This window comes from Castor canadensis, chromosome 7 (assembly GCF_047511655.1).
Source record: "Castor canadensis chromosome 7, mCasCan1.hap1v2, whole genome shotgun sequence".
NCBI lineage: Eukaryota > Metazoa > Chordata > Mammalia > Rodentia > Castoridae > Castor > Castor canadensis.
In genome coordinates this window covers 112428913-112448705 of record NC_133392.1, presented here as the reverse complement: position 1 = coordinate 112448705, position 19793 = coordinate 112428913, and the positions used below count along the sequence as shown (strand labels likewise).

At 40.8% G+C, this 19793-nt stretch overlaps 2 protein-coding genes across 26 annotated transcripts in view; one reads left to right on the top strand and one right to left on the bottom strand.

Moving 5' to 3' along the window:
* Positions 1-5004, bottom strand: part of Tm2d1 (TM2 domain containing 1) — a 134738-nt gene extending 129734 nt beyond the window's left edge. For 4 of the 9 annotated variants that reach the window (XR_012449882.1, XR_012449883.1, XR_012449881.1 and 1 more), the window contains exons 1-2: positions 4794-5002; positions 2877-2950 (exon numbers count right to left, since the gene is read on the bottom strand). Coding sequence is in view for 5 of the 9 variants with exons in the window: in XM_074079952.1 (XP_073936053.1) it covers positions 2877-2950; positions 4794-4960 (241 nt within the window). In the remaining 4 variants the exon portion in view is untranslated. Of the gene's footprint in view, positions 1-2876; positions 2951-4793 lie in introns of all 9 variants that reach the window. The other 5 variants (XR_012449880.1, XM_074079951.1, XM_074079950.1 and 2 more) reach the window with 3 other exon arrangements.
* A 9165-nt stretch (positions 5005-14169) lies between these two features.
* Positions 14170-19793, top strand: part of Patj (PATJ crumbs cell polarity complex component) — a 353456-nt gene continuing 347832 nt past the window's right edge. For 15 of the 17 annotated variants that reach the window (XR_012449877.1, XR_012449876.1, XM_074079945.1 and 12 more), the window contains exon 1: positions 14170-14294. The gene's annotated coding sequence lies outside the window, so the exon portion shown is untranslated. Of the gene's footprint in view, positions 14295-14554; positions 14706-19793 lie in introns of those variants that run through there. The other 2 variants (XM_074079931.1, XM_074079929.1) reach the window with 1 other exon arrangement.

Below are 19793 nucleotides of genomic sequence, written 5' to 3'. Positions count from 1 at the left end.
CTCAACAACAATTAACATTACTAATGAGAAAGAGATGTCATGAGTTCCCAGAGGTGAGATGCTGAAGACACCCCACTGCCTATGTAATCTTTTAGCCTGGAATGTATGACCTAATTTTAATCATAAGGAAACTTCAGACAATCTCGAATGAGGAACATTCTATTAAAATTAAAGGGACTATAATCATCAAACAAGTCAGTGCCATGAAAGACAAAGCTGTGGATGTTTCAACTTAAACAAAACTAAATGCTAAAACCCAAGGGTGTAAAATACATAAAAGTTTTGCATGTATGTTAGAATACCAACAAAAGTCAGCTGCAAAGTAAACCCTGGATCACAACCAAACCATAACACCAAGTTATAAAACTCTGGGAGTCTGACGGACAATCACAATGCAAGCGCCATGACCTGCCAATGCCTAGCACCACTTCTGTTTCTACAATAGCTATGAGAGAGCAGAAGCAAGCTTCAGAGAGAAGGCACAGAATAGAAAGGCACCATTGCTCAGCCTACAGAAGATCAGAAGCCACTGCCTTTAACCAAGCCACAGTGCAGCAAAGAACACATTCTGCCATAGAGAGGCAGGCCTCAAGGATCATTTTGAGGTCTTTTTCTGATCAGGAATTAGAAAGGATTTACTATGATTACCACATTAACTTTTTTTGTGTTTTAATAGACACAACTAGAAAAAAAAACTACTAATAACAAACACAGACTCAAGAGTGTTGGGCTAGGATGAGAGCACCTTATCCCATCTCTCTCTCTCTCTCTCTCTTTTTCGTTTTTTTGGTGTGACTGCAGTTTGAACTCAGTGCTTCATGCTTGCAAAGCAGGTGCTCTACCACTTGGGCCACTCCTCTAGTTCATTTTGCTCTGGTTATTTTTGAGATGGGATCTTAAAAATTATTTGACCAGGCTGGCCTTGAGCCTTGATCCTCCCATTCTCAGTCTCCCAAGTAGCTAGGATTACAGGTATGTATCACATGAACCCATCTCCAACTATTAAAACCTCTGTACTATGCATAAATTATATAACTATATGCAGACGCCATTTCTGGCACACCTGTCTCAAACTTTGTTTTCTTTTTGAATTTATGAGGATGATTTAAGCTCATTTATTATTCTTTAAAGTCATTTATTAATCTACAACATTTTACATAATTCCCAGATTTAGGCAAATTACTTCTATTTTACATGCTCCTGAAATGAATACCTTCTGTGAAAACCCTTCCTTCTATTTTCTTGAACCTGTCTGTTTATATCACCTATAAATACTTAACATGATAGGTCATGGCTAGTACAGTCTTTATACTTTCTAGCAACCTGATTGTTTATTTGATTTTTTATATGCTTATCACCTTTTTATCAATAATCCTTAAGGGAATTCCAACTTATTTTATCCAAAAGAGAACTGAACTGGCAGAATTCTGTTTGGGTAGAAATCCTCATACCTGAAAAAAACACCATAGGATAGAAAATACTATTTTGAGATAGTTAGCTGTCAGCTTCCTAGTCTGACGTTAGATACCTGAGTCACAAATAGCATGCACAGGTTATCAACATCTTTCATATGAACTAGAAATAAGTATATCTGAGAACTGACTCTTTATGCACATTAACTATGTTCTGTGTTCTAAAAGCTGTATTATAAAAGACTATAAATGATAAAACGGGAGTCAGAGCAAACTTATGCACTACCCAAAAAGTGAGGGGTTACTTACAAACTTCTTTTAAGTTTACTATTCCTAAACTGAACAAAATGTATACATGATAAGCTATTTTTATTACATAATTCATGTATAGCCTACTACTGTTCAAAAAGTAAAAATTTACCATTTCAACATAGTTCCAAAAAGACAATGATAAAAGTTTAGCACATCTTACTTCCAGATATCTCTTCTGCCTAGAATTGGGCTAATATTAGCCATTATCAAACCACCTACGAAAATTCTGAAGCATTCTTAAAATCCCTCCTATATTGTTTTTATACTTAGGATGTACTTATGTGAACCTTACAAGAAGTATAGTATGGATATTAGTTCTTCTCTGTATTTTCTTGAACTAAGTTTCATTTCAAGTTCTTTTTCAGTAATTAAAAACCCTATGCAGGTGAGGAAGCACATGTGTATGGTCCCAGGCTGAGGCAGGAGGATTACTTGAGCCCACCAATTTGAGATCAGCATGAGCAACATAGTGAGACACTATCTCAATAATAATAATAATAATAATGAATAAAACCGTAACTAAAGGAGTATCTTTGCATAACAAAGCTTAGGAATTAAAAGCTATAAATTTTTGGAGTACAGACATGTTTACCCTGATTTAGACATTATACAACATATACAAGTAACAAAACATCATATCATACCACATAAATAGATACGGTAGCTATGTTTTCATTTATCAGTTAAAAAATATAAGCTCAAGAAGAAAAAAACTGATTCTAAAGGTTTAAAAGAAATAATAAAAATAAATTCCACAGTTTATATAATTAAGAAACATTTTTATTTAAATGTTGGGGATGGGGTTCAGTAGTAGAGCGGGTGTGAGGCTCTGAGTTCAACCCTCAGCATCCAAATTAATTAATTAATTATTAACAATTCCCAGCTAGTTCTTCACTGCCATTTTTTTTGGGGGTGGGACTGGGATTTGAACTCAGGGCCTTGCACTTATAAAGCAGATGCTCTACCACTTGAGCACTCTTCCAGCCCCTTACCTAGTTCTTCAAATTAAAATTGTTCTGGAAACTGAATATTAATAACGTCTGACTTAAGGAAAAACACACTTATCAATTATCTTTAGTGGTCATACACTGATCTATGAAACAAACAATATTTTAAAAATTATTTTTAAAGACATGATTCTGGAAGACTTACCATGAGCTGTGTAGTTTGTACAGTTAACTGGTTCTTGTGTAGCATCATTTATCTTTGGATCTTTACAAATATATGTACAGAGAAGTTAAGGAAATATGAACTACATTTTTAACAGAAAACATCATTATGCCTTTAATACCTTACATAATCTTGTTGATATTCACATGTAAAACAGACGCTACTAATTTGTCCAACTCAACAAGCACAAGTACAAATATATTTTTGGTTACAAAATAATACTTGTACACTAACTTATTCCTGGAAAAGTCTACAAAATACTTAAAAGCTCTAGCAGAGGATGCCCTCCTCAAAGAACATTAGCCAGGGACCAGCAGAAAGTGAAATTAAAATATTTACCAAATTATTGTAAGATGGCTCAGCTTAAAAACAAATTCATTTCCAGAGATTTGGTGGAATTAATTTACAGACCCCCCACCCCAGTATACACTTTATTTCACGTAATACAAACCTATGAGGTAGATACCAGATCACAGAAACACAAACTGTGGCTCAAACTTTGAGTATGTTATCCTGTCACATAAATGATCGGTGGTAAAATCAGATGTCCTGATTCCAAGCCTTGGACACTTCCTCAGACTGCAGGAAGAAGGCTGTTTTCTGTGTGATCCCTCCAACATATTAAGTTTTTGAAAACCCTCCTAAAATAGATGTCCAATGCACTCAAGAGAGGTTGGAAGTGGATTAAATACTTTTTTGCTGACACTACAATGGGGAAGGCATAGTATTCACAAGATGTCTCTAGAGATAGCCTGACCCCTCTTTAAGATTTTGAATCACTATTGGAAAGTTCATCTTTTTTGTTGGCAGTAACAGACATTTTCCAGTGGTCACCACTTCATAGTTATACAGGCTCAGTCACTTCTCTCTGAGGTTCAACTCTTACACTGTTCAATCATTTTCTTAGAATCACCCTCATATTTTTCCAAAAAGAGGACTAAATTTACCAGGTCAGTGCTTCTCAAACTCCAAGCATAATGATAGCTAGGAAGTTAGAGCTATTCTGTGACAATCTAATGATGGCTACCTCTCCTCAAATCACGTAAAAATACTATGGATTTTTCTTAATTTTCTTTCACAGACTCTTGTACAGGTTGAGTATCCTTTACATAAAATGCTTGAGGCATCATGCCCGTCCTCCAAAACTTGCAGATTTTGGAGCATTTGGAATTTCAGAGTTTCATGTTAGGGATGGTCAACTTGTCATCTTCCCCTTCTTTACAAAATTTGTGTAAAACTAACTTTGCGGAAAAGTAGCTATATAACTCCCATCTCATCTTGATCCTAATTACCATAAAGCTGTGTTACAGCAATTCACTTAATCCTAACTCACCCCCCCCCTTTCCTCAAGTGTAAATAAATAGCAACACATACAGTCCTATTATGCCAGGCACGGTCCTAAGTGTCTTACCCGTACTAACTTAAACAGCACGACATCCCTTTAAGTTGGTGCCATTGTCATTAACACTTTTATTCATGAGAAAATAGAGTTTAAATAATTTGAAACCAAGGTTACAACGTGGAGAAGGAACTGGGCTGGCAATGCAGCATCTCAGGACGACAAATACCTGTAGTTAATGATAACTGAGCAACACAACTTGGCTCATTAGGGATGACTCGTTACTTAGTTGGCGAACTTGCAGCGTAGTCTGAATTTTTGTTCTGCTCATATGAGGAGGTCAGGGCCTGGAGTCCTTTAGGGTCTCCAGGTTTGTGGCACAGGTAGAGAGGAATGAGGGCAGGGGAATCAACGACCGGCAAACCCTATGCACAGCACCCAGGGCGGCCTCGTACCCTCCGGTCCCCACACCCTCCTCACCTCCCGGGGTCCCTCGGTCACTAGTGGGCCGTGATCCCCGTCCACCTCGCCTCCGAGGGAGGGCTGTCCACATAGGATATTGTCCCACTCTGAGGTCCTCGCACTTAAGCGTCTCCTCGCCCCCGGCGGCGGCGGTGGCGGCAGCCCCCCAAGATCCCGTGGTAACTGTCGCGAGCCACAGAACACCCAGAAGCTGGGCGGCCACAACCTCAGGCGAAGCGGCCCCGGAGGCCCTGGCGGCCGCCATGTTGGGGACCGGCGGCGTCCCACGCACTTCCGGTTGCGCCTCCGCCTGGGTGCCGACGGGAGGCGGGCGGAAGGAGGCGGGACGGTCTTAAAGGCGCCGCGCTGTAGCTGGGGCTAGGTTTGGTCAACCCGCTTGCTCTACTGAGGGTCGGCGGATCACCTAGGAGTGTGTTTTTGTTTTGTTTCTTTAAATGCACGTCGGGGAGCCCTCGCCCGAGAGTGTCGGAAGAAGGAAAGGCTGGCTCGGGCGTTGGCTTCCTCAGCCCAGCCGCGCCCCGCGTCCGCCCTGCGAGGCGTTTCCCGGCTCCACGTGTTGCGCGAGGCTCGGGCGACGGGACGAGCGCCTTCCCCGCGTGGTCTCCAGGAGGGCGCGTGGGGCCTGGGCTCCATCGAGAGCCACTCGTGAAGACGCGGAGGCACGTTGGCCGTGGTCGCCCAGTGAGGGGAGTAGATTGGCTGTTTGCGTCTGAGCTGCCAGGGATTACGGTCTGCTGCCTTGCCGCTGCGGAGGAGGAGCCGCGCAGGCTGCCTGGACAGAATTTGGGAGCGCTGTCGCAAAGAGGCATTAGGATTTTTAATTTTACTTATAAATTTTTAAAATTTATTTTTGTGGTACTGGGGTTTCAACTCAGGACCCAAATCTTCAGTCACTCCAGCAGCCCTTTATTTTGTGAAGGGTATTTTGAGATGGGGTCTCGCGCACTATTTTATTTCCCTGGGCTGACTTCGAACCGTGATCCTCCAGATCTCTGCCTTCCGAATAGCCAGTATTACATGCGTGAACCCGACTAGGATTTTTAAATATGAAAATTAAGGTGGGGGAAAACTTGGGGGAGGGCGCCTATAACAATAAAAGAACGAATAGTTTATGACTACCGTAAATGTTTCTTTCTTTTTTTTTTTTTCGGATTTTTACCCATTTTGGTGGCACTGGGATTTAGAACTCAGGTCTTAACACGCTTGCTAGGCAGACGGTCTACCACTTGAGTCAGTCTAAGACTACTGTAAGGGAAAAGCTGGAAGGTTTTCTCTTATTCTCTTATTTTTACATATTCTGAAATTCTGTCGTGGGGGAATTTATAATGAGAAACACATTTTTAAGTGAAAGTGTAATCCTTTTTGACATCTGAAATATTTGAATTTGGTGCGCCTTTATCCACCTTAGGGCCGTCATTTTGAAGAATTATACTATGCACTGGTTCTCAAACTGCATAGCATCGGAGTAATCTGGAGTGTACTTGTTAAAACAGAATAATGTGCCAGGCCTGGTGGTTCACGTCTGTAATCTCAGCACTGAGGAGTCTGAGGCTAGTGCAGGCCACATAGTGAGACCCTGTCTCAAAAAAAAAAAAAAGAGAAAACCCCAAAACCTTCCTTCAGTTTCTGATTCAGAAGTTAAGGTTGGGGCTTTGCATTTATTTCTGAAGGGCTTCCAAGGGATGCATATATTCCTGGCCTAAGAACCACTTCTGAGAACGCTGGTATGATGTGTTATGGGAAGTATCGTTTTGGAATCTGATCTGGACTACATAAAGCTGTTTGAAGTAATACTTCAGCGTTGTAACTATGTTTACATTTTTTCTTGGTAAACAAGTTTGGCAGCATTACCCTGCTGTTCCTAACATTTATGCATAATTTATGCTTTAAGTGGTAGGAAATTTGAAATTCACTAAGTTCAACTTTAAACTTACTGTTTTAAGTGGTCTTCTCCCTCCCACCTCTCTTCCTCATGTTCTTTCTCTTCCCTTTCTTCCTTCAAAAAAAAAAAAAATTTATTAAGCATTTACTATGTACCCAGCACAAGCTGCAATAGGAGTTAGGCTAGACCTTAGAGATTCAAAAATGAAGAGACAAGAATTAAGCATTTAGGTTTGGTAAGCAAGAGATAGTTGCTAGTTAAGGTAGTAGGACAAAGTTCTGGGGGTGAACTTGTTGTGTTTTTCTTTTGTTCAAGATACAGTCTTGCTATGTTGCCCAGGCAGGCCTCAAACTCCTGCCTCAGCCTCCTCAGAAGCTAGAACTAGGACTGGAGGTGTGGCTCAAGTGGTAGAGTGCCTGCCTAGCAATCTTGAAACTCTGGGTTCACACCCCGGTACAACCAAAAAACCTCAGAAGCTAGAATTACAGGCTGCCCAGGCTAAGCTGGTGCTCTACCACTCACCTACACCCCTAGCTCTGGGACCTGGGTTTTGATTAAGATATCCCTCCTCCCCCAACAGTACTTAAAACACCATATTTTGACATGAGCATCATACCAGTTTTAGTATATGTGCTGTCAAAGCAAGCATAGACATTAGCTTTAAAATAATTAAAAGTCAAGAACAGACTGAGTTCTCTGAGATTTATCTTCATAGGGTACATGACAACCTGAAAATGTACAGCCTAGAAAACTAACCATTACCTTTAAGTTAAAAAAAAGACCAAAAACAAAAGCCCCTAGTAACATGTACATTACACAGTTTAACCCAATTCCTCAGCCTCATCCTGAGATGAAATTTAGAGAAAAATTAGAAGTCAAGGATTAGGTAAATTTCAAGAATAAGGGACCACAATATGGGTTACATATGTTACTTGGCAATATCTGTGTAATATGTAAAAATAGAACAGCTTTGTATTTTGACTATTGACTCAATGATTGATTTTTTTAAATACAGCCTGAAAACAAAAAAAAAGAAGCAATTTTGTATTTTCAGTTTATTGAAACTATAACAAAATTCGATGTTTTTCTGCTGATCGCAAGAATATTGCTAAGCTTTGTATTTGTGTCAGTTTTCATAGTTTGAACAATTAATTTTGAAACCATTTATGCTTTGCTGATTAATCCCATTACAAAATCTATTTTTATGTTTTCAACATTATCTTTATTCTGTCCCACAATATATAAACTTTAAAGAAAACCGAAAAGGTTTCTCTGTTAAAGATGCAGTGTAAAATTTTTTGACTATTGGACTGGAATGTAGCTCAGTGGTGGAGCGTTTGTATATAGCATGTGCAAGGCTGGGATTTCAATGTCCACCACAGAAAAAAATTGAATTTTTTTACTCGTGATGATGTGTTTAAAAATTCATTTTCCCTACATACTACCTTTTAATCCATTTTCTCCTGGCTATGTGAAATATACTACTCTATTCCTTTGCAATCAGTCTCTAATCATGATAGATTGTTTAAATTTAGTAAGAACTTAAATCTCAATGTTTTCACTGCCATTTTTTTTTTGTCACATAAAGTTCTACAGAAATTCTATAGAAAGTAAAGGACATGAATAACACAACCCAAGGTGGAAATTGTGCAGAAACATTAGGAAAGAGGATTACCAGCAAAGCCTGAAGGAAAGCTTCCTCTGGGATTCAAAGACTCTACACATTGGTGCTTTTCATTCCTAAGTTTTTATGCACACCTAATTACATTCACAGATAGTTCTGTGCATACCAAAATTTGCCAGGGAAACCAACCTAACTCTTGTTTCCAAGGTTAGGACAGAAACATAGCAATATAAAAAAATATTACTCTTAAAGCTTCTTTGTGTGACTATGATGGCCAATTTTGTCCTCTGGTGATAAATTCATAGCATCAACAATCTGTGTAATCTTTATTATCCACTTCTGCACAGCATTTAGAGTTCTGTAACTGTGCTATTGGTTTCCAACTATGTCTGATCCTGTCCTCTCGTTGGTTTGCTGATTTAACTGCCAGCATGGTATCCAATTAAATTAACTTTGCTTCACCACTTAATAAGGTCGACATTTATATGCCAAATATATTTAATCTTAATGTAAAAAGGAGGATCTAAGACTTATTTTATCAGCTTCATCCCCATAAAACAAATCAAAACAAAATAAATTGGCTTTTCTAAATTTCACCACCACTCTCTTTTTATCAGGTTCAAAACTTGGACTCATTTTTACCCTTCGGTCAGTAAGCAATTGCTATTTTAAAGTATTTGTTCTTTTTTTCATCCTGTGTTTTCATTCCTTATGTACTTTGCTATAGTGATCTTATAGTTCCTGTTTTATTCCAGTACCTCTCGACAAGTTCATCTATCTGTTTTTCCATACTGCTTCCAAATATATCCCTTGTTATTTTTTTAAAGCCTATATAATATTCAAAATTCTATTAAGTTTATTTTCAGAGCCTGGTCCAGTGGCAGATGCCTGTAGTCCCAGGTACTTGGGAGGCTGAAGAAGGAGGATTCCTTTAGTTGGGAGGAAAGGGGACCTTGTCTCAAAAAAGAGTAAACAAAAATTTTTCCATGATTCCTTAATTTATCAGAAATGAAAGGCAAATACACCTAAAGCTCTCTGTGGTACTTTCAGGTTCTCCAGCATCTGCACTGCTGTCATTAATATCTGCCTTCCTGAACCATCTTTGTGCTGCTTCATCAAGTGCGTTCCTTATCCTGATAGATGCAGTGCACCTATCCCTTCCTTTCACCTTCAGAATTCCCATATGGAGTAAGCACTGCCACCACAGTTTCACTAGAAAGAATTAGAAAGGCTAAGTAACTTGCCAGGGTCATATATTTTAGAAAGTGGTGAAATCAAGATTCAAGCTCAGCTCTGAATTCAGAGCTCATGCTGCTCTTCAAAAATCAAATGCAGATCAGGCACAATGGGTCACTCCTGTAATTCTAGCAACTTGGGAGGATTGAGGCTTTTGGCCAACTGGGCAAAATGTTAGGGGGACCCCATTTTAACAAATAAGCTGTGTATGGTGGTATAGCACCTGTTGTCTCAGCTAAGAAGGAATCATAGGTAGGAGGATCATGGTCTAAGATTGTCCCCAGGCAAAAACTTACTAGACCCTGTTTAAAGCAAAAAAGGACTGGGGCAGGGCTCAAATGGTAGAGCACCTGTGTAGCAGACATGGAGAGAGCAGACAATTGGGCTAAAAGTGGTGGAGATGGATGATTGCTGGGAGAGTCAGAGAGGCCTCTTTTCATCATAAGGCCCTGGAGGAAGGGCTAGGCCACTGGACCTCCTCGGCAGGGGAAAGAGGATGAGTAGCCATGGAGTGGTGATGCTGTGGGCACAGAGTAATCAACTGGCCAGAGTGTGATTCTGGAGAGGTGAAGTGCGGGATTAGGTTGAAGAGTCAGCAAGAAGGGGAGAGTTTGGAAGCCACCAAATTCTAAGAAAAGGCATTTCAACTTGATTTCATTCGAGTCAATATTTTGAGAAAGGGGGACTGTGTTCATAACATCAAATGTTGAAGTAAGAGACTCAGTGGTTTGCAAGGTAATGCTTTGAGATTAGTGATCTCCGCCTTTTTAAAAACTGCTCTCTGATCTGGGAGGCATTGTTGTCTCTATTTTTACCTAATTCCAAGTCCTCTCTTGTGCTTGTTTAAATTCTAACCAATGCTTTCAAAAAGTGTAATAGATCTCTGTATTTCCTGAAGGTTCTGGCTTCATGCTACTTGGTAAGTTGTTATTGTATAAGGTTATTTCCCTCAATAGTTTGTTATTTCCTAAAAAAGCAGGGATCATTGCGTATCTTCCTTTTTAAATGTAGTTTTGGCACATGATAATTGTACACATTCATGGGGTGCAGGATGGTAATTCAATGCGTGAATGTAATGTGTCACCATTTACATATTTTCAACATTTATATTTCTATGTGCTTGAAGCCTGGGAATCCCTTCCTTAAATTGTTGGGCTAAGGGTGTAACTCAGGGGTAGGACACTTGCCAGCTTGCAAGAGACCCTGGTTTGGTCATCACCACCACAAAAGATATTATCTATATGCAGGTGTGTTATATAGATACGTTGTACACTATAATATCCCTGTGGTATTGTAGAACACTGGAACTTGTTCCTCCTATGTAACTATATTTTGGTACCTGTTGTCCAGCCTCCTTTTATTTCCCCTCTCACTCCCCTTCCTAGCCTCCTGTAATGACTATTTTTCTCTCCTCTATGAAATCACTGTTTTTTAGCTTCCACAAATGAGGAGCAATATGCAGTGTTTGCCTTTCTGTTTCTGGCTTCTCTCACAAAACAACATAATATCTTCCAGTTTCATCCATGTTGCTGCAAACAACAGGATTTTATTCTTTTCTAGAACTGAATACTTTTCCATTGTGCATATGTACAATATTTTATTTACTCATTCATTTGCTGGTGGACACTTAGGTTGATTCCATAATCTTGACTATTGTAAATAGTGCAACAATAACTTGCAAGCGCAGATGTCTTTTTTGATAGGCTGATTTCCATTGTATATTTCCTTATATATCCTTTGGATATATAAGCAGTAGGAGGATAGCTGGGTCACATGGCAGTTCTATTTTTAGTTTTTTGAGGAACCTCCATCCATACTGTTTTTCCATAATTATTGTGCTAATTTATGTTCCCACAGTGTACATGAGTTCCCTGCTTTCTGCATTTGCACCAGCATTTATTTTTTGTCTTTTTGATTATAGTCATTCTAACTGGGGTGCGATGACATTCATTGTGGTTTTGATGCCAGTTCTCTGTTGATTAGAGGTATTGAGCATTTTTCCTGCTTGTTGGTCATTTGTATATCCTCTTTGGAGAAATGTCTTTTCAGATCATTTGTCCATTCTTCAGTCTGTTGATTATTTTCTTTTGCTGAACAGAAATTTCTTAGTGTGATATAATCCCATTGCCTATTTTGGTTTTTGTTGCCTTTGCCTTTAGGATCTAATCCAAAATATCTCACACACCAATGTCTTGAAATGTTCCCTGTGTTTTCTCCTAGTAGTTGCAGGTCTTTGGTTTAGGTCTCGGATCCATTCTGAGTTGATGTTTGTATATTGTAATAGATAAGCGTCTAGTCTGCATGTGGATATCCCGTTTTCCCAGCACCATTTATTGAAGAGACTGTCATTTCTCCAAAGAATGTTTTAGTTACCTTTGTCAAAGACCAGCTGGCTATAGAGGTGAGGATTCATTTCTAGGTTCTGTATTCTGTTCTATTGGTATGTGTTAGTTTTTATGCTGGTACTCTTCTGTTTTGGTTACTATAGATTTGTAGTATATTTTGAAGTGAGAGATGTTAGGATGCTTTCAGCTCCATTCTTTTTGCTCAAAATTACTTTGGCTACTCTGGGTCTTTTAAAATTCCATATTAATGTTTTTTCAGCACTGGGGTTTGAGCTCAGGGCCTCACACATGCTTAGGCAGGTGCTCTACCACCTGAATCACTCTGCCAGCTCCCATACTAATTTTAGGATTTATTTTTGTATTTCTATAAAGAATGTCATTATGTTTTGATAGGAATTGCACTGAAATATACATTGCTTTGAGTAGTAAGGGGGTTTAACTATTCTTCCAATCCATTAATATGGGATGTCTTTCCATTGTGTGTGTGTGTGTGTGTGTGTGTGTGTGTATTCTTTTCAGTTTCTTTCATCAGTGTTTTGTAACACTGAAGAAATCATTCCATGGTTAATTGATTTCTAAGTGTTTTTTTTTTTTGTAGCCATTGTGAATAGGATTATTTTCTTGATTTCCATCTCAGCAAGTTCATAATTGGATATAAAAAATGCTACTGACTTATGTATTTTTTTAAACTAAATTCATTTATGAGTTCTAATAGTTTTTTCATGAAGTCTTTAGGTTTTTCTGTATAGAAAATGATATCTTCAAACAGGAATAGTTTATTTAATTTCCTTTTTCTTTTTCCTACTTTCTTTTCTTTTTTCTTTTTTTTGAGACAAGTTTTTTCTGTTATTGCCTGGGCTAGCCTTGAATTCACATTCCTTTTGCCTCAGCAATTACAGGCATGTGCCACTACTGTTTATTTCTTCTCTTGCCTGCTGCTTTGGCTAAGATGTATAATACTGTGTAGAGTAAGAGTGATGAAAGTGAACATCCTTACCTTGTTTTTCAAATTGTGTATATTCTTACCAGGATTAACAAGTGATCCTTTAAAAAGAGCAAACAAGTAACCATGAACTTCCAAGTGCATGATCATACAACAAATACCCTTGTAGTGCAGTTGTTATGTATATATTTATTTTCTTTGAGGACAGCGATACCATTTTATAAATGTCCTCAACCACAGTGCTAACACATAATGCATTTATTTAATGGATAAGATATCTGATGACTGATTCTCTTTATTGTTAATAAGTGGATTGATTGTATTAAAAAAAGTTAACTTATCGTCAAATTCCACCCTCATGAATGTTCCTGAGGGTGGAATAATGCTACTGCAGCATATTTTTCTTTTTTCAGGGTGCTGAATATCCAATACAAGGCCTTGTGCATGCTAGGCAAGTTACTTTATCAGTAAACTACATCCCCACCTTAGCACATTTTTCTAGAAGTCAAGTTGTTACATCATGAGTAAGTGTTAAAATCTGTAGTGAAATAAACACAGTGGATTTAGAGTTAAAGCCAAACTACCTCTCACATTTTGAGCCAATCAGTTAACTTATCAGGTGTGCAGTTTATTCGGTTCCTTCACAGAGTAAATGAGATCAATGTATAAGTTAACACCCTGAATACTGCAGGCAAATATTACTAGATTCTTTTCCTTCAAATAAATGAGAACAAAGAAAAAAGGCCACAGTTACACTTAGGATTTGTGTGTGTGTGTGTGGTACTGGGGCTTGAACTCAGGCTCTACATCTTGAGCCACTCCACCAGTCATTTTTCTGTGATGGATTTTTCGAGCTAGGGTCTCTCAGGCAGGCTTCAAACCGCGAGTCTCCTATCTCTGCCTCCTGAGTGGCTAGGATTACAGGCGTGAACCACCTGCGACACTTAAGAAATTCTATGTTGGCTGGGGGCATGGCTCAAGTGGTAGGGCACCTGCTTAGCAAGCACAAGACCCTGAGATCAAACCCCAGTACCGGGAAAAAAAATTCTATGTCGTGGCTTCAGATCTAGAAAACGCAAGAGAAGGATCGATAAGAAAACGGCAAGGGAAAGGGGCAAAAAGACAAGGGGCTAGAGTGGTCTTGACCGGGTGGTTTAATCAACATCGTCCTTGAGCTGCTGAAGTCTGAGCCTCGCTCTCCGCCCAGGCGTCCATCCACACCTGGCGGGTTGGACCTCGGGGGTGGGTCGGTGCCGGCTGCCCGCACAGCCCCAAATCCCACCCTTGCAGGCTCTCTGGCCTCCCCCTCTGGTCTAAGTTCACCTGCACAGAGCAGCAAGGCCAAGGTCCGACCTGCCCTCCCGGCTCCCCCCTCCCCTTCCCCTCCCCCGCGCCGCCCCGGGCCCCGCCCCGCGGAGGGGAGGGTCAGGCGAGGGGAGGGCTTGCAGGTGAGGCGCGGTCACCCGGGCCGCACTTCCGCCCAGGTGAGCAGGGCCGCAGCTGAGCCGCCCTGCGGTCCGCGCTGCCCCCGCGCCTTCGCCGGACCAGGTAAGGCGTGGGGTCCCCGAGCTCTTCGCCTGCGGGGAGGGGCAAGGGTCGCGTCCCTGGGGGCGCGCGGGGGCCGCGGCGGGGGCGACGGGGATCCCGAGGCGGGGCGGGGGCCGCTGTCCTCTTGCGCTGGGCCGGGGGCTCCACCGCAGTCCCCGCCCCGTCGCGCGACCCGCGGGAGGCCGGGCCGCCAGCCTCCATCTCCGCAGGCCTGGGATCTCCGCCCGGTCAGCTGGCCGCCCCGCCGGGCGGGGCCTCCCCACCGCCACAGCGGGAGGGGACAGCCACTCGGCCTCGGGGCCTCCCGGCGCCCAGGATCCCCGGCCAACCTCGCTGCGTGGACAGCAGCTGCGGAAACCCGCTGGCCCCCAGCTTGGGATCACTGGACTCCTACTGGGAGGCATATTCCAGGTCCGTCCCACTGCTCCCAGTGCCCCAGCCTGCCCATTCCCCCTGGCAGGCCGAGTTACCCCGCCCCCACCCCCTCGCCGGGGGTGTCACCTGGCCCTGGGTCCTGTCTCCAGGTGGTGCTTTTATCACCTGGGACTCCAACTCGCTGTTCACCGATTGCCTCTGCCATTGAGAGGCTGGGTTTCTTTCTCCAGGTCTTTTCTCCCCTATATTTAGGGTCTGGCCCTGCCCCACAAGTGTGTGAGTGTGTGTGTGTGTGTGTAAGGTTTTTTCGAGATAGGGGCTCACGCACTATTTGCCCGGGGTTGGCTTCCAACCTCAATCCTCCTGATCTCTGCCTCCTGAGTAGCTAGGATTACAGAGGTGAGCCACCAGCGCCTGGCTCCAACAAGTGTTCTTGAATGAAGAAACAACAAAAGGATACCTGGGTTCCCCCAAGCTCGTAGACCAATTCAAAGCTGACTCATTTTCACAATCTAGGCAAAGTTCGGGAGGAGTGAAGTGGGTAGACTCAAGTCTCCATTTAGCAGAATTAGAAAATATTAGGTGAGGTCGTGACCTTTAGCTAAAATGAGTTTGATGTTGGTAGGCCCGATGGCCTTTAGAAGTGTTATTAAAAACTTAAGATAATTAGGAAGTTAATAAACACAAGGAGTGAAAGATACTCATGGGTAGAATTTATACAAGGAGTTCTAAACAGGTTTAAAGTTGAAAAAAAAGTTGTGTCAAGTGCTTATCTGTATTTAATGATACCTTATAAGTTCCAGCCATACATCGTTGTATTATTGCTGCGGCTGTTGTTCTTACTGTGGTGGTGCTGGGGAGGAACTGCACACTTGCTGAGCAGGTGCTCCACACTGAGCACTGCCACCAACCTCTTCATATTTTCATAACTATAAAGTTAACATTATTCATTGTGGAGGAAATTGTAGAGGATTTTCAAAAAAGGAGCTGAAGACTCCTAGAAACCCACTCACTATTGAAAGAAAAGCACTACTCATGTTACATTTTCATTCAGCTTGTATTTTTAAAAGTAGAGGGATAATTTCTTATAGTGAATTTGTTTTTAAAACAGTGGCTTATCGTTTCCTTTCCTTACAGTTGTGATTTTGCTTAACATTTAAGAATGATCTTTACACTGAACAGTCAAGTAGTCTGAATTAACTTTCATTGCTTAAAGTTTAACAAAAACATTATTTTGAGGAAGCCACAAATGAGTTTACTTTGTTTACTTAAGACTTTGCTTACCCCTGTAGTAGATTATTTTTTGAGAAAACAAGGCTATTCTGCTTTAATATTTGCAGGTGCACAACAATGCTTTGTCTTTTCTTGTGTGTGTGTGTGTGTATGTGTGTTGTGTTTGTGTGTAGTACTGAAATTGAATTTAGGGTCTTGCTCTTACTGCTCTACCCATTTGAGCTAACTTTCAGCCCTTTTTGCTTTAGGTTATATTTTAAATAGGGTCTTGCACTTTTTGCCCAGGTCTGTCTCAAGTGTGATCCTCTTATCTATGCCTCCTGAATAGTTAGGATTACAGGCCCACTACTCCCTAGCTTGTTTGTTGACATAGTCTCAGCAGCTTTTTGCTGGGATTAGCTATGTTTTTTCTTATTCAGGAGTCTTTGTATAGATTTGGATGCCTAAAGGCCCCAATTTTAGGTTCTGGTGCAAACAGAGCCTTTCCTTTTTTCTTTTTGATGCTAGGATCAATCCCAGGGCCTTTTCCCATGCTCAGTACATGCCCTGCTGCTGAGCTGTGGCCCCAGCCAGTACTGTTTGAGCTGGCTGTGAAGAAACACCACTGAGCTGCCTGCGGAGGGTCTGGTCCACTTACCATGCGGCTTTTGGCAGGACTCTTGTTCTAGTCCTCCATTTTTCCCCGTTTGTAAATAATCTACCTCAGTGAAATTTGGGGGAGGTTGAAAGGAAACGATGTTTCAGAACATGTCTTGTGAGCAGGAAGCCATTACTCTCCAACAGTCACTCCACACTGATGTTTAATTTTGATGGAATTGTGGAGCAGCCTCTTTTTTTAAATTTTATTTTATTATTCATATGTGCATACAAGGCTTGGGTCATTTCTCCCCCCTGCCCCCACCCCCTCCCTTACCACCCACTCCACCCGCTCCCTCTCCCTCCCACCCCCTCAATACCCAGCAGAAACTATTTTGCCCTTATTTCTAATTTTGTTGTAGAGAGGGTATAAGCAATAATAGGAAGGAACAAGTGTTTTGAGCAGCCTCTTTTTATTGGGAAAATGCAAGTCTGTGAGCTTCTTTACCCTGACAGTTACTTGGATCAAAGGCATAGAGACCCTCTGAGCTGACAAACACAAGTCTTTTCTAAAACACTGTGTAGGAATCTTTCCTAAAAGGTCTAGGTTAGCACTTTGCTGGGTCATTCGGGCTTGTGATGTGCTGTAAATGTAAAACACACCAGATTTTGAAGAGATTTAGTGTGAAAAAAGTTTAAGATATTGATTTGTATACTATGTACATATTGAAAGGATGACTTGCATATATTGGGCATAGTAAAATATGTGATTAAAATTGATTTTCCCCCCTACTCCCACCTTTTTATTTTTTTACTTGAGGCTACTAGAAAATTGAAAATTACGTATATGGCCCACATATTTAGTTGGAGGGCACTGTGTTAGGATTCAGTGTGTGTTTACTCTTTGGGGGTTTAGTTGAGAGAAACACACTCTGTATTCATGTATACAGTGACTTTTTTGTTACTGTTTTTGAGACAGTCTTGCATCTTGTTATGTAGCCCAGTGCAGCTTTGAACTCCCACCCTCCTTCCTCAGCATCCTGAGTGCTGGAATTACAAGCTTGCATCACCATGGCAGTTACTCTACTACTTGAGTCAACTCTTCATCCCTTTTTGCTTTTTAGGTTATTTTTCAGATACTCTTGCATTTTTGCCTGGACTGGTCTTGGATCAGCTCCTCCTACCTATGCCTCCCATATTAGCTGGGATTACAGCAATGGTACCACCACATGCTGATTACTTGTTAAGATGAGATCTTACTAACTTTTCACCCAGTTTGGCTTTGAACCTTGATTTCCTGAGTAGCTGGGGTTCCAGGCATGAGCCTGGCCTTAATCTGACTTTTTAAACTCCAACTTGTAGTCCTTCACTATTACCTCCTCTCTTATATTCATTGCATTGGTAAACAGTTTCATTGTTCAATCTTCTCAGAACAAAAGCAAAACCTCAGGTAAAATAATTATTAGCTTCCTTGACACCTCAAAATAAATTAAGTCATTTTGATTGAAAGAGATGCTAGTAATAATAGCAGTCACTTGTGTGCTGTGTGCTAGGACAAATACAGTATCTTATTTAGTCCTTTCAACTATGTGACATAACTTTTCTTACTACTTACCTCCTTCTTGAATTTTTGCTGTCTGTATGGTAGAGAGGTGAGATGAGTGAATGTTGAGAAATGTTCCTCTTATTTAACATTTGACCTACCACTCATTTTATTTATTTATTTATTTTTAATTTTATTATTCATATGTGCATACAAGGCTTGGGTCATTTCTCCCCCCTGCCCCCACCCCCTCCCTTACCACCCACTCCGCCCCTTCCCTCTCCCCCCCCTCAATACCCAGCAGAAACTATTTTGCCCTTATTTCTAATTTTGTTGTTGAGAGAGTATAAGCCATAATAGGAAGGAACAAGGGTTTTTGCTGGTTGAGATAAGGATAGCTATACAGGGAGTTGACTCACATTAATTTCCTGTGCATGTGTGTTACCTTCTAGGTTAATTCTTTTTGATCTCACCTTTTCTCTAGTTCCTGGTCCCCTTTTCCTATTGGCCTCAGTTGCTTTAAGGTATCTGCTTTAGTTTCTCTGCGTTAAGGGCAACAAATGCTAGCTAATTTTTTAGGTGTCTTACCTGTCCTCACCCCTCCCTTGTGTGCTCTCGCTTTTATCATGTGCTCAAAGTCCAATCCCCTTGTTGTGTTTGCCCTTGATCTAATGTCCACATATGAAGGAGAACACACAATTTTTGGTCTTTTGGGCCAGGCTAACCTCACTCAGAATGATGTTCTCCAATTCCATCCATTTACCAGCGAATGATAACATTTCGTCCTTCTTCATGGCTGCATAAAATTCCATTGTGTATAGATACCACATTTTCTTAAAAATAATTATTCTTAAAATAATTTTCTTAAAAATAATTAAAAGTAATTACCTATACAAAGGTCATCAACATTCCCCCTTTTTATGATTAGTGCCCCCTAGTGGTATCTATGCTTTTTTTGGCTTCGTTTTTACCTTTTTTTATAGCACTTTTCCCATGGTATTTACTTTCTTGGTTGTAGGGAGTTTTCTGCATGTATGAAATGAGATGATAATACATTGTTAAGGAGATAGGTGAGATAATTTTACACAGAACGGCCTTGCATTGTACATAGCGGGCATTGAAAAAAATAGTCAACTTAGTGGCAGGTGAATGATTTTTGGAAAAAGGCCAGAAGGAAACATGAGGGTGAACATTGATGGGTAGGCTGTCCAAAACCTAAAGTGGCCTTATTTCACAATTTTCCAGAATTGTTTTGAATAGTACAGTCTTCCAAAAGTGGTCTGATCATTATTTCTGGAGAGAAGTGAGGGCACACCATCTTCAGTGTGGGAAATTGAACAGTGGTGTGGAGCTAATCCTTAGTGAGGACCTGACGTCCAGGTCTTTTAAATTTTTTTAATTTTTATTTATTTATTTATTTATTTTTTGTGGCACTGGGGTTTAATCCAGGGCCTCACACTTGCTAGGCAGGCACTCTACACGTGAAGCCACTCTACCAGCTCTGCCCAGATCTTTTTTTACTGGGAGCCTGGCTGCAAGATCAGAGATTCAGTAAGTGTGGAAATTGCCTCAAGTTGTTTTTGCTCATAGAGAAAATGGTCGTCAACAAATCTAGAAACATACCATGAAGCACCAACTTTGTTCATGCAAAATTGACCAGGTTACTGAAGAATATTGATATGAGCTTATTCACTTTGAACGATTCAGTACAAAACTTAGCATTTGGCCAACTGAATTATTCTGAGGAACTGACTCAGTTTTCAGTTATTATT